The 15514-nt window shown below is 44.6% G+C and overlaps 1 protein-coding gene across 1 annotated transcript; it reads left to right on the top strand.

Moving 5' to 3' along the window:
* The first annotated feature begins 5211 nt into the window (after window positions 1-5211).
* LOC106593855 (prolactin) lies at window positions 5212-15398 on the top strand. Its single transcript, XM_082977226.1, has 5 exons — window positions 5212-5236; window positions 6348-6691; window positions 11752-11859; window positions 12293-12472; window positions 14427-15398. Exons 1-5 carry the CDS (start codon window positions 5212-5214, stop codon window positions 14625-14627), a joined length of 858 nt encoding a protein of 285 aa, XP_082833352.1. The 3' UTR covers window positions 14628-15398.
* The last annotated feature ends 116 nt before the right edge of the window (window positions 15399-15514 follow it).

The following is a 15514-nucleotide window of genomic DNA, read 5'->3' as shown; positions in this document are numbered from 1 at the left end:
GATGACACAACAGTGGTAGGCCTGATCACCGACAACGATGAGACAGCCTATAGGGAAGAGGTCAGAGACCTAGCCGTGTGGTGCCAGGATAACAACCTCTCCCTCAACGTGATCAAGGCAAAGGAGATGATTGTGGACTACAGGAAAAGGAGGACCGAGTCCTCCCCCATTCTCATTGACGGGGCTGTAGTGGAACAGGTTGAGAGCTTCAAGTTCCTTGGTGTCCACATCACCAACAAACTAACATGGTCCAAGCACACCATGACAGTCGTGAAGAGGGCACGACAAACCCTATTCCCCCTCAGGAGACTGAAAAGATTTGGCATGGGTCCTCAGATCCTCAAAAGGTTCCACAGCTGCACCATCAAGAGCATCTTGACTGGTTGCATCATTGCCTGGTATGGCAACTGCTCGGACTCCGACCGCAAGGCACTACAGAGGGTAGTGCGTACGGCCCAGTACATCACTGGGGTCAAGCTTCCTGCCATCCAGGACCTCTATGTTAGGCGGTGTCAGAGGAAGGCCCAAAGAATTGTCAAAGACTCCAGCCACCCTAGTCATAGACTGTTCTCTCTGCTACCACACGGCAAGCGATACCGGAGCGCCAAGTCTAGGTCCTAAAGAATTCTTAACAGCTTCTACCCCCAAGCCATAAGACTCCTGAACAGCTAATCAAAGGGCTTTCCAGACCCCTCTTTTATGCTGCTGCTACTCTCTGTTTATAATCAATGCATAGTCACTTTAACTCTACCAACATGTACATATTACTATGTACATGTTGGTAGACTAACCAGTGCCCCCGCACATTGACTGTGTACCAGTACCCATAGCGTCGCTATTGTTATTTTACTGCTGCTGTTTAATTATTTGTTACTTTCATTTTCTACTTTCTCAATAATCTGTCATCTACTTTCACTTAATACTTTTTTTCTTAACTTCTTAAAGCATTGTTGGTTAAGGGCTTGTAAGTAAGCATTTCACTGTAAGGTCTACACATGTTGTATTCGGCGCATGTGAAATAGCATTTGATTTGATTTGATTATGCCTTTAAATTATTTATTTTTTTACTAGCTCTGACTTTGCTGAGAGCTTCTTTATTGAGGAAAAATGTACTTATTATGACTGAGATATGTGCTTGTCCCACCAAGCTATATTGATGAACTGACTGTAAATCGCTCTGGATAGGAGCGTCTGCTAAATGACTACAGGGTAAGTGTACACTGAGTATATCAAACATTAGGAACACCTTCCTAATATTGAGTTGCAGAACAGCCTCAATTCGTTGGGGCATGGACTCTACAAGGTGTCGAAAGCGTTCCACAGGGAGGCTGGCCCATGTTGACTCCAATGCTTCCCACAGTTGTGTCAAGTTGGCTGGATGTCCTTTGTGTGGTGGACCGTTCTTGATACACATAGGGAACTTTTGACCGTGAAAAACTCAGCTGCATTGCAGTTCTTGACCCAAACCGGTGCAGCTGGCACCTACTACCATACTTCATTAAAAGGCACTTCAATATTTTGTTTTTCCCATTCACCCTCTGAATGGCACACATACACAATCCATGTCTCAACTGTCTCAACTGTCTCATCTACACTGATTGAAGTGAATTTAACAAGTGACATCAATAAGAGATCATAGCTTTCACCAGGATTCATCTGGTCAGCCTGTCATGGAAAGAGTAGGTGTTTTTAATGTTTTGTCCACTCAGTGTAAATGTAATCATCAAGTACATGTAAAAACAAATAGATATAATCATGTCAGTATCCTTAAAGTCACAATCTATGATTGCTACATCAATGTTTTATTTGTAAATTAATGATATAACTAAACCAATTGGGTATAGTAGAATATACCTTATAAATGGCTCGTGTTTTACTAATTTGTTTGTAAACAATGTAACTGTTATCAAACACTGTTAACTTCAAAATATAGTTAAAACTATAATTTTGATCGCATGGATAGACATTCCTTGTATCCATAGACCTGTCTATGAATTTGAGAGTGGTTACATTTATCCAGCCCCATCCCTAGGCTGTTTACACAAAAGGGATGCAGGGTGAGGCTTTTTTATAATTTGACCTACAGATTGCCCCTTTAAAGATCAATACTGCATTATTTCAGTCCACCAACAGCTCACCTAACTGTCACACACTCCAGTACACTACAGAACAGTACAGTACAGTACACTACAGAACACTACAGTACACTACAGTACACTACAGAACAGTACACTACAGAACACTACAGTACACTACAGTACACTACAGAACAGTACACTACAGAACACTACACTACAGTACACTACAGAACACTACAGTACACTACAGTACACTACAGAACAGTACAGTACACTACAGAACAGTACACTACAGAACACTACAGTACACTACAGAACACTACAGTACACTACAGTACACTACAGTACACTACAGAACAGTACACTACAGAACACTACAGTACAGTACACTACAGAACACTACAGTACACTACAGTACACTACAGAACAGTACACTACAGAACACTACAGAACACTACAGAACACTACAGAACAGTACAGAACACTATGATACACTACAGAACACTACAGTACACTACAGAACAGTACACTACAGAACACTACAGAACACTACAGAACACTACGGTACACTACAGTACACTACAGAACACTACAGTACACTACAGAACACTACAGAACACTACAGTACACTACAGTACACTACAGAACAGTACGGTACACTACAGTACACTACAGAACACTACAGAACACTACAGTACAGTACACTACAGTACACTACAGTACACTACAGAACAGTACACTACAGAACACTACAGTACACTACAGTACACTACAGAACACTACAGTACACTACAGTACACTACAGAACAGTACAGTACACTACAGTACACTACAGTACACTACAGAACAGTACACTACAGAACACTACAGTACAGTAAACTACAGAACACTACAGTACACTACAGAACAGTACACTACAGAACACTACAGAACACTACAGAACAGTACAGAACACTACAGAACAGTACAGAACACTATGGTACACTACAGAACAGTACACTACAGAACACTACAGAACACTACAGAACACTACGGTACACTACAGTACACTACAGAACACTACAGTACACTACAGAACACTACAGAACACTACAGTACACTACAGTACACTACAGAACAGTACGGTACACTACGGTACACTACAGTACACTACAGAACACTACAGAACACTACAGTACACTACAGAACACTACAGTACACTACAGTACACTACAGAACACTACAGCACACTACAGTGCACTACAGAACACTACAGTACACTACAGAACACTACAGCACACTACAGCACACTACAGTACACTACAGAACACTACAGTACACTACAGAACACTACAGAACACTACAGAACACTACAGCACACTACGGCACACTACGGTACACTACAGAACACTACAGTACACTACAGAACACTACAGAACACTACAGAACACTACAGTACACTACAGTACACTACAGAACACTACAGTACACTACAGAACACTACCGTACACTACAGAACACTACAGTACACTACAGTACACTACAGAACAGTACAGTACACTACAGAACAGTACACTACAGAACACTACAGTACAGTACACTACAGAACACTACAGTACACTACAGAACACTACAGTACACTACAGAACACTACAGAACACTACAGAACAGTACAGAACACTACAGAACAGTACAGAACACTATGGTACACTACAGAACACTACAGTACACTACAGAACACTACAGTACACTACAGAACACTACAGAACACTACAGTACACTACAGAACACTACAGAACACTACAGTACACTACAGTACACTACAGAACAGTACGGTACACTACGGTACACTACAGTACACTACAGAACACTACAGAACACTACAGTACACTACAGAACACTACAGAACACTACGGTACACTACAGTACACTACAGAACACTACAGTACACTACAGTACACTACAGAACACTACAGTACACTACAGTACACTACAGAACACTACAGTACACTACAGTACACTACAGTACACTACAGAACACTACAGTACACTACAGTACACTACAGAACACTACAGAACACTACAGTACACTACAGTACACTACAGAACACTACAGTACACTACAGTACACTACAGAACACTACAGTACACTACAGTACACTACAGCACACTACAGAACACTACAGTACACTACAGTACACTACAGAACACTACAGTACACTACAGTACACTACAGAACACTACAGAACAAGGACAGAGATTATACTGAAAACAATCAACAACAAGGTTTGCTTTCACTTACTGATCAATACATTGATCATTTAAATCAGGGATGTCAAAATCATTCCACGGAGGGCTGTGTCTGCAGGGTTTTGGTTTCAGTTAAAACATAGACTACCAGCTGAGGGGAGTTCCTTACTTATTAGTGACCTTAATTTATCAATCAATTACAAGGGAGGAGTGAGAACCTGCAGCCACTCAGACCTCCGTGGAATGAGTTTAACACGTGGATGAAGTCATCAGCATGTGAAAAACATGGGAGCTGGTCAGTGTGAATGGCAGTACCATACTACTGTACACTCTTAGAAAAAGGGTTCCAAAAGGGTTCTTTGACTGTACCCATAGGAGAGCCCTCTTTGGTTCCAGGTAGAACCCTTTTGGGTTCCATGTAGAACCCTCTGTAGAAAGGTTTTCTACATGGAACCCAAAAGTGTTCTACCTGGAACCAGAAAGGGTTCTTCAAACGGTTCTCCTATGGGGACAGCCATAGAACCCTTTAAGGTTCTAGATAGCACCTTTTTTCTGAGCATAGCCTATGCACTGAACTAGCCTAATGAATGACAGTGAGACTGGTGAAGGGGCTGGGGGGTGAGCTGAATGAGCATTTTCCCCTGTATCTGTCCTGATTTGTCCCGACCGCTTTGGGCTGTAAAGCCGACTTCCATCATGATCAGATGAAAAAAAAGAGAGAGAAAATTGAGGGCGAATGAAAACTCATGCAAACCTCTGTCTCACTCTCCTCCCCTCCTAAATGAGTGTGGTCATCACATGATGACAGAGAGAGAGACCCTTTCCTTAATACTCCTGGTCCCTTTAAATAGCTGAGTGTCACTGTACATCCTCCAGCTTCAAAACTACCACCAAGCAACACAGAATGTCCAGGAACAACATCAAACAAGGTAGCTACCTCTAAGAACAAGCCAGGGCAGTGCATGTATAGAGCAGGGATCAGGGATCAGGGATCAGGGAGCAGGGAACAGGGAACAGGGACCAGGGACCAGGGACCAGGGAGCAGGGAGCAGGGAGCAGGTAGCAGGGACCAGGGACTGAGGAGCAGGGAGCAGGGACCAGGGACCAGGGACTGAGGAGCAGGGAGCAGGGACCAGGGACCAGGGACCAGGGACTGAGGAGCAGGGAGCAGGGACCAGGGACCAGGGACTGAGGAGCAGGGAGCAGGGACCAGGGACCAGGGACCAGGGACCAGGGAGCAGGGACCAGGGAGCAGGTAGCAGGGACCAGGGACCAGGGACTGAGGAGCAGGGAGCAGGGAGCAGGGACCAGGGAGCAGGGAGCAGGGACCAGGGACTGAGGAGCAGGGAGCAGGGACCAGGGACCAGGGACTGAGGAGCAGGGAGCAGGGAGCAGGGACCAGGGACCAGGGACTGAGGAGCTATATATGCATGCCTCTGCCGGTGGAACTAGATCCTCTCCTCTGTTTACCACCTCTTCTTCCCTTTCTCTTTTCCTCTTCCTCACTCAACCTGTCAGTCACTATCCAGTGTCAGTGTTGTGTCTCTTCATCCTCTTCTCCTTCTATCCCTCTGTCAGTGTTGTCTCTCTTCATCCTCTTCTATAGGCTGGTGAGACAGGATCCAAAGCTCTCCCTCTATCCTGCCCTTTCCTCCTTCTCATTGCTCTTCTCATTGTCCCCCTCTACCTCCTGTCCTCATCCCTTCTCCCTCTATCTTTCCACCAGTTTGAGTGCTGCATCTGCCTTGTGAGACAGGATCCCATCCTCACCTCTCTCTGTTCCTCTTCTCACTCTCTCTCTGCCAGCTGCTCCTGACTGGCTGGCTGGTGAGACAGGATCCCATCCTCACCTCTCTCTGTTCCTCTTCTCACTCTCTCTCTGCCAGCTGCTCCTGACTGGCTGGCTGGTGAGACCGGATCCCATCCTCACCTCTCTCTGTTCCTCTTCTCACTCTCTCTCTGCCAGTGCTGCTCCTGGCTGGTGAGACAGGATCCCATCCTCACCTCTCTCTATTCCTCTTCTCACTCTCTCTCTGCCAGTGCTGCTCCTGGCTGGTGAGAGGATCCTGTCCTCTCCCTCTATTGCCATCCTCTCTCTCAACACCTTCAACCTCCTCTCTATTTCTCTAGTCCCTCTATCTCTCTCCTCTCCTCTTCTCATCATCCTCATCCTTCTCCCTCTCTCCCTCTCTCTTTCAGTGTGGGCTCTGCTCCTGGTGTTGGTGTGTGTGGAGCTGTGTGGCAGTGGCAGGGCGAGCGCGGCGCCTATCTGTGTCCACGGCCAAGCGGGGTGCCACTTCCTCTCCCTGGCAGACCTCTTTGACCGGGTCATCCAGCACAGTGCCAGGATGCACAGCATCTCCAGTGACCTGCACTCTGAATTCGTAAGTCCCCTTACCTTTCTCTAGTATGCTCAAGGTTACCTCTTTCTTTCTCTCGTTCTCTCCCTATCCCTCTCTGTATGTCTCTGTCACTAATGACACAGTCCTAGTCTCTTTCTCTCTCTCTCTCTGTATCTCTGTCACTAATGACACAGTCCTAGTCTCTTTCTCTCTCTCTCTGTATGTCTCTGTCACTAATGACACAGTCCTAGTCTCTTTCTCTCTCCCTCTCTGTATGTCTCTGTCACTAATGACACAGTCCTAGTCTCTTTCTCTCTCCCTCTCTGTATGTCTCTGTCACTAATGACACAGTCCTAGTCTCTTTCTCTCTCTCTCTCTGTATGTCTCTGTCACTAATGACACAGTCCTAGTCTCTTTCTCTCTCTCTCTGTATCTCTGTCACTAATGACACAGTCCTAGTCTCTTTCTCTCTCTCTCTCTGTATGTCTCTGTCACTAATGACACAGTCCTAGTCTCTTTCTCTCTCTCTCTCTGTATGTCTCTGTCACTAATGACACAGTCCTAGTCTCTTTCTCTCTCTCTCTGTATCTCTGTCACTAATGACACAGTCCTAGTCTCTTTCTCTCTCTCTCTCTGTATGTCTCTGTCACTAATGACACAGTCCTAGTCTCTCTCTCTCTCTCTGTATGTCTCTGTCACTAATGACACAGTCCTAGTCTCTTTCTCTCTCTCTCTGTATGTCTCTGTCACTAATGACACAGTCCTAGTCTCTCTCTCTCTCTGTATGTCTGTCACTAATGACACAGTCCTAGTCTCTTTCTCTCTCTCTCTGTATGTCTCTGTCACTAATGACACAGTCCTAGTCTCTTTCTCTCTCTCTCTGTATGTCTCTGTCACTAATGACACAGTCCTAGTCTCTTTCTCTCTCTCTCTGTATCTCTGTCACTAATGACACAGTCCTAGTCTCTTTCTCTCTCTCTCTCTGTATGTCTCTGTCACTAATGACACAGTCCTAGTCTCTTTCTCTCTCTCTCTCTGTATGTCTCTGTCACTAATGACACAGTCCTAGTCTCTTTCTCTCTCTCTCTGTATGTCTGTCACTAATGACACAGTCCTAGTCTCTCTCTCTCTCTCTGTATGTCTCTGTCACTAATGACACAGTCCTAGTCTCTTTCTCTCTCTCTCTGTATGTCTCTGTCACTAATGACACAGTCCTAGTCTCTCTCTCTCTCTGTATGTCTGTCACTAATGACACAGTCCTAGTCTCTTTCTCTCTCTCTCTGTATGTCTCTGTCACTAATGACACAGTCCTAGTCTCTTTCTCTCTCTCTCTGTATGTCTCTGTCACTAATGACACAGTCCTAGTCTCTTTCTCTCTCTCTCTGTATCTCTGTCACTAATGACACAGTCCTAGTCTCTTTCTCTCTCTCTCTCTGTATGTCTCTGTCACTAATGACACAGTCCTAGTCTCTTTCTCTCTCTCTCTCTGTATGTCTCTGTCACTAATGACACAGTCCTAGTCTCTTTCTCTCTCTCTCTGTATGTCTCTGTCACTAATGACACAGTCCTAGTCTCTTTCTCTCTCTCTCTGTATGTCTCTGTCACTAATGACACAGTCCTAGTCTCTTTCTCTCTCTCTCTGTATCTCTGTCACTAATGACACAGTCCTAGTCTCTTTCTCTCTCTCTCTCTGTATGTCTCTGTCACTAATGACACAGTCCTAGTCTCTTTCTCTCTCTCTCTCTGTATGTCTCTGTCACTAATGACACAGTCTTAGTCTCTTTCTCTCTCTCTCTGTATGTCTGTCACTAATGACACAGTCCTAGTCTCTTTCTCTCTCTCTCTCTGTATGTCTCTGTCACTAATGACACAGTCCTAGTCTCTTTCTCTCTCTCTCTCTGTATGTCTCTGTCACTAATGACACAGTCCTAGTCTCTTTCTCTCTCTCTCTGTATGTCTGTCACTAATGACACAGTCCTAGTCTCTTTCTCTCTCTCTCTGTATGTCTCTGTCACTAATGACACAGTCCTAGTCTCTCTCTCTCTCTGTATGTCTGTCACTAATGACACAGTCCTAGTCTCTTTCTCTCTCTCTCTCTGTATGTCTCTGTCACTAATGACACAGTCCTAGTCTCTTTCTCTCTCTCTCTGTATGTCTCTGTCACTAATGACACAGTCCTAGTCTCTTTCTCTCTCTCTCTGTATCTCTGTCACTAATGACACAGTCCTAGTCTCTTTCTCTCTCTCTCTTTATGTCTGTCACTAATGACACAGTCCTAGTCTCTTTCTCTCTCTCTCTGTATGTCTCTGTCACTAATGACACAGTCCTAGTCTCTCTCTCTCTCTGTATGTCTGTCACTAATGACACAGTCCTAGTCTCTTTCTCTCTCTCTCTCTGTATGTCTCTGTCACTAATGACACAGTCCTAGTCTCTTTCTCTCTCTCTCTGTATGTCTCTGTCACTAATGACACAGTCCTAGTCTCTTTCTCTCTCTCTCTGTATCTCTGTCACTAATGACACAGTCCTAGTCTCTTTCTCTCTCTCTCTTTATGTCTGTCACTAATGACACAGTCCTAGTCTCTTTCTCTCTCTCTCTGTATGTCTCTGTCACTAACGACAGAACCCACTATCAGGGACATGTTGAAAATGTCAGTGAAGACACCTGCCAGTTGGTCAGCACATGCCCAGAGCACACGTCCTGGTAATCCGTCTGGCCCCGCAGCCTTGTGTATGTTGACCTGTTTAAAGGTCTTACTCAAGTCAGCTACGGAGAGCATGATCACACAGTCGTCCGGAGCAGCTAATGCTCTCATGCATACCTCAATGTTGCTTACCTCGAAACGAGCATAGCAGGCATTTAGCTCGCCTGGTAGGCTTGTGTCACTGGGCAGCTCGCGGCTGTGCTTCCCTTTGTAATCTGTAATAGTTTGCAAGCCCTGCCACATAAGACGAGCATCGAAGTCAGTGTAGCATGATTCAATCTTAGCCCTGTATTGACGCTTTGCCTGTTTGATGGTTCATCGCAGGGCATAGTAGGATTTCTTGTAAGCTTCCGGGTTAGAGTCCTGCACCTTGAAAGCGGCAGCTCTGCCCTTTAGCTCTGTGTGAATGTTGCCTGTAATCCATGGCTTCTGGTTGGGGTATGTACGTACAGTCACTGTGGGGACGACGTCCTCGATGCACTTATTGATAAAGCCAGTGACTGATGTTGTGTACTCCTCAATTCCATCGGAAGAATCCCAGAACATGTTCCAGTCTGTGCTAGCAAAACAGTCCTGTAGCTTAGCTTCTGCTTCATCTGACCACTTTTTTATAGACCAAGTCACTGGTGCTTCCTGCTTTAATTTTTGCTTGTAAGCAGGAATCAGGAGGATAGAGTTGTGGTCGGATTTACCAAATGGAGGGCGAGGGAGAGCTTTGTACGCGTCTCTGTGTGTGGAGTACAGGTGATCTAGAATTTTTTTCCCTCTGGTTGCACATTTAACATGTTGATAGAGATTTGGTAGAACTGATTTAAGTTTCCCTGCATTAAAGTCTCCGGCCACTAGGCGCGCCGCCTCTGGGTGAGTGGTTTCCTGTTTTCTTATTTCCTTATACAGCTGACTGAGTGCGGTCTTAGTGCCAGCATCTGTCTGTGGTGGTAAATAAACAGCCACGAAAAGAATATCTGAATACTCTCTAGGCAAGTAGTGTGGCCTGCAATTTATCACAATATACTCTACTTCAGGTGAGCAAAATCTAGAGACTTCCTCAGATTTCGTGCACCAGCTGTTGTTTACAAATATGCACAGACCGCCCCCCACCCCCCGTCTTACCGGAGTGTGCTGTTCTATCTTGCCAGTGCAGCGTGTATCCCGCTAGCTGAATATCCATGTCGTCATTCAGCCACGATTCTGTGAAACATAGGACATTACAGTTTTTGATGTCCAGTTGGTAGGATATTCGTGATCGTACGTCGTCTAAATTATTGTCCAATGATTGCACGTTGGCGAGTAATATTGACGGTAACGGCAGCTTTCCCACTCGCCTTCTGCGGGTCCCCACGAGGCATCCCGCTCGGTGTCCCCTGTACCTGCGTTTCTTCCTCTTGCAAATAACGGGGATGTCGGCCCTATCGGATGTTTGGAGAATGTCCTGTGCGTCTTGCTTGTTGAAGAAAAAATCTTTGTCTAATCCGAGGTGAGTGATCGCTGTCCTGATATCCAGAAGCTCTTTTCTGCCGTAAGATACGGTTGCAGAAACATTATGTACAAAATAAGTTACAAATAACGCGAGAAAACACATAATAACACAATTGGTTGGGCTCCGTAAAACCTCTGCCATTTCTTCCAGCACCCTTTTTTTACTGGTTTCAATTTAGTAATAGGAAATTGCATGTTTAAAGTGATAGTTCACCCAAATGCCAAAATAACATATTGGTTTCCTTACCCTGTAAGCAGTCTATTGCCAAGGTAAGACAGCAGTCTATTGCCAAGGTAAGACAGCAGTCTATTGTCAAGGTGTAAGGGCTGTCTGAGGAAGTGGACCAAAATGCAGCAGAGTTAGTGTTCATCATCATTTAATAAAGAACGAACACTATACAATTTACAAAACAAGAAAACTGACATCCAAACAGTCCTGTCAGGTGAAACACACTAAACAGAAACAATTACCCACAACCACAAGGAAAAACACACACTACTATATAGGACTCCCAATCAAAGGCAACTCAACACACCTGCCTTCAATTGGGAGTCCAACACCCAACTCACATGTAACATAACAATCTCTGCCACGTCCTGACCAAAACTACTACAATTGCTCCCTCTGCTGGTCAGGACGTGACACAAGGTAAGACAGCGGTCTATTGTCAAGGTAAGACAGCAGTCTATTGCCAATATAAGACAGCAGTCTATTGCCAAGGTAAGACAGCAGTCTATTGTAATTTTATCATTTGGGTGAACTATCCCTTTAAAGGTTCTACAAGCTTTTTGTTTCTTTGCTTTCGAAGGCTTTGCTCTTCAGAGATGCAGCTCCTTTGACTCTCTGACCTTTTACTTTCTACCTACGTTTTCCCTGTCAACTCAATTCCTCTTTCGCTCCTTTCTTCTTCCCTCCTTCAGGAGCAATATGTTCTGCCAAGCAGAAATCATATTGGCAGGATAAACCGCCACTGCCATACAGCCACCATACTAACCCCTAATGGCAAAGAGAACGCGCAGAGACTGGCTGTGAGTCTTACAACTCTGTTTAATCAACTATTGTTTACCATAGTACTACCCCTCTCTGCTTCCTGTAATAACCTTGTCTGTTCCCTGATGGTACTACCCCTCTCTGCTTCCTGTAATAACCTTGTCTGTTCCCTGATGGTACTACCCCTCTCTGCTTCCTGTAATAACCTTGTCTGTTCCCTGATGGTACTACCCCTCTCTGCTTCCTGTAATAACCTTGTCTGTTCCCTGATGGTACTACCCCTCTCTGCTTCCTGTAATAACAGTGTCTGTTCCCTGATCGTATTACCCCTCTCTGCTTCCTGTAGTACCCATGTCTGTCTCCAGATGTAGACTGCTTCTATGTCTTTGCTTGTGTCTGTCTTCTCTCTTTCAACACTCAATAACCAACTCAACAAGAACATACAATTCTACTCTCTCTCTCTCTCCTCAGAGAGAAGAGTTAACAGAGGTGATTCTGAAGCTGTTGGTAGCATGGAAGGATCCTCTGTGGCAGTTCCACCAGAACATGGTTCACCAGGATGACTTCAACAACTTCAGCTCCAACAAAGCACTGGAGATGAGCTACATGGTGCACGAGCTCCGCAAGGGAGTCGAGAAGGTGGCTGATAGGGTAAGAGGAAGATGGGGGAGAACGTGGCTGATAGGGTGAGAGGAAGACGGGGGAGAAGGTGGCTGATAGGGTGAGAGGAAGACAGCAGGAGAAGGTGGCTGATAGGGTAATAGGAAGACGGGGGGAGAAGGTGGCTGATAGGGTAAGAGGAAGACGGGGGGAGAAGGTGGCTGATAGGGTAAGAGGAAGACGGGGGGAGATTGTGGCTGATAGGGTAAGAGGAAGACGGGGGGAGAATGTGGCTGATAGGGTAAGAGGAAGACGGGGGAGAAGGTGGCTGATAGGGTAAGAGGAAGACAGCAGGAGAAGGTGGCTGATAGGGTAAGAGGAAGATGGGGGAGAAGGTGGCTGATAGGGTAAGAGAAAGATGGAGGGAGAAGGTGGCTGATAGGGTAAGAGAAAGATGGAGGGAGAAGGTGGCTGATAGGGTAAGAGGAAGATGGGGGGAGATGGTGGCTGATAGGGTAAGAGGAAGATGGGGGGAGATGGTGGCTGATAGGGTAAGAGAAAGATGGAGGGAGAAGGTGGCTGATAGGGTAAGAGGAAGATGGGGGGAGATGGTGGCTGATAGGGTAAGAGGAAGATGGGGGAGAAGGTGGCTGATAGGGTAAGAGGAAGATGGGGGAGAAGGTGGCTGATAGGGTAAGAGGAAGATGGGGGGATAAGGTGGCTGATAGGGTAAGAGGAAGATGGGGAGAAGGTGGCTGATAGGGTTTGGGACGGTTGAGCTAGCATAGGCTAATGCGATTATCATGACGTTGTAAGTATCAAGAACATTTCGCAGGACATAGACATATCTGATATTGGCAGAAAGCTTAAATTCCTGTTAATCTAACTGCTCTGTCCAATTTACAGTAGTTATTACAGTGAAATAATACCATCCTATTGTTTGAGGAGAGTGCACAGTTATGAACTTGAAAAGTTATTAATAAACCAATTAAGCACATTTGGGCAGTCTTGATACAGGCAATGGTTCATTGGATTACTCTAAAACTTTGCATAAACACTGCTGCCATCTAGTGGGCAACATGTAAATAGCGCCTGGACTGGAAAAATTCATTATGGCATTTCTCTTGCATTTCAAAGATGATGGTAGAAATAAATACAAAAAAACGCATGTTTTTGTCTTAGTATTATCTTTTACCAGATCTAATGTGTTATATTATCCTACATTCATTTCACATTTCCACAAACTTCAAAGTGTTTCCTTTCAAATGGTATCAAGAATATGAATGTCCTTGCTTCAGGGCCTGAGCTACCGGCAGTATGTCATTTTAGGCTAAAATTGAAAAAAGGGGCAGATCCTTCTACATAAACATTTCTATTGACTGCAGCTCAATTCTAGAAAATAATCATCACTTAAATCCATCATTACTATTTGTTGTTTGATGATTACGTTGAATATTACCTATGGCTTTATGGAAGAGTTATAATGTGAAATGTCTCACAGATGACGAAGTGTGTATGTCACTAAATGAATCACAGAGATGGGGGGAGAAAAACAGAGAGACAGAGACAGAGACAGAGACAGAGAGAGAGAGAGAGAATACAAATAAGGCATAGTTAGCCTTGAGCATACATACTATAGTGACAGTGAGTGAGTGTGAGAGAGAGAATTAAAGAAAGATATAGATAGTGGGGGAGAGAGAAAGCAAATTAAAGCAAATAAGACAGAGTTAGCCTTGAGCATACTACAGTGAAAAGAGTCCTATAGCAGCTTGATCCATAGTGACATTGTGTAGACTGATGTTGACACCATCACTGAGTCAGTGACGAATGCAGATGCCAACCAGGATGTCACTAGACAATCCTCACTCTGCTACTGGGTTGGCATGTGATAGCTCACGAGAGAAGGCACACACACACACACACAGACACACCTCATAATGCAATATGTACAGAAAGTAAAATTCCTTGTCTCTGACAATCCACTGTCTGTGTCCCTCTCTCTCAGATGCAGCACCTGGGGATGATCAGTAACTCCCTGAGTGGCCTGTCCTCCCCTGAGGCCTTGGACCCCTCGTCAGACACCAGCGGAGAATCCCAGGCCATGAGCGACCACGACCTACTCTACTGCTTCAGACGGGACTCCAACAAGGTCCAGAACTACCTGAAGATCCTCAAATGCAGGATCGTACCTGAGAACGGATGCTGAGATGTTAAGACAAGACAAGAGGCGTGACTTTCACAAGCTACCGTGTCAATCAAGGAAATGGGACATCATCATCATCATCAATAGACATGATGATAAGACCGAGACAAGAGACTGGGACTGTGGCACTTTCCTCCTCCTGACAAATCCAACAATAACTTCCACCAGCGACAATCTCTTAATGTCTTCTATGTACTGTATATATTTCATGACACAGAGAAATATAGTACAGATGTAAAATCTTAATCTGATCACCCTGTTGAAGGAGAATTTTCCTGCAATGCAGCCAATTTTAAACATGTAGTGTATTTGAGGTTTCAAAAAGGCTTCTGAAGTTCATAATTTCCACTTTGAAATTTCATACTTGATTTTCCCTTACGAAAAATGTGTCAACCCCTACAAAAATTATCATTAATTATAATCCACATTTCCTGTTGCTGCAGGATTATTTTCCTGCTGTAGAAGACTGGCTCAAATGAAATCCTACACCTGTATGTAACTTATCTTGATGATGAAAACTTGAATTTTCTCTCAGAGTTTGGGGGGCAGAGCCACTGGAGTAGAATATCATAAATACTGCCATGACCATATTACCTTTAGGTTTAGAGTACATGCATGTTTCATATAATGAATCCATTTAATGTTTTAAATGTACATTTTCAAGAGGGAGAAGGGCTGTAACTCAGAAAGAAATTGATGGAAATTAACAAATATGTTGTTTATTTTTTATTCCTAAGACCAACTAGACATGAAATGTTCTTTAAAATAAATAAATCGTGCTAAAATCAGAACTCAGAACTCTATTGTGTGTGTGTGTGTGTGTGTGTGTGTGTGTGTGTGTGTGTGTGTGTGTGTGTGTGTGTGTGTGTGTGTGTGTGTGTGTGTGTGTG

The sequence above is a fragment of the Salmo salar genome, chromosome 07 (genome assembly GCF_965601325.2).
Source record: "Salmo salar chromosome 07, fSalSal1, whole genome shotgun sequence".
Lineage (NCBI taxonomy): Eukaryota > Metazoa > Chordata > Actinopteri > Salmoniformes > Salmonidae > Salmo > Salmo salar.
This window is presented reverse-complemented; position numbering and strand designations above follow the sequence as displayed.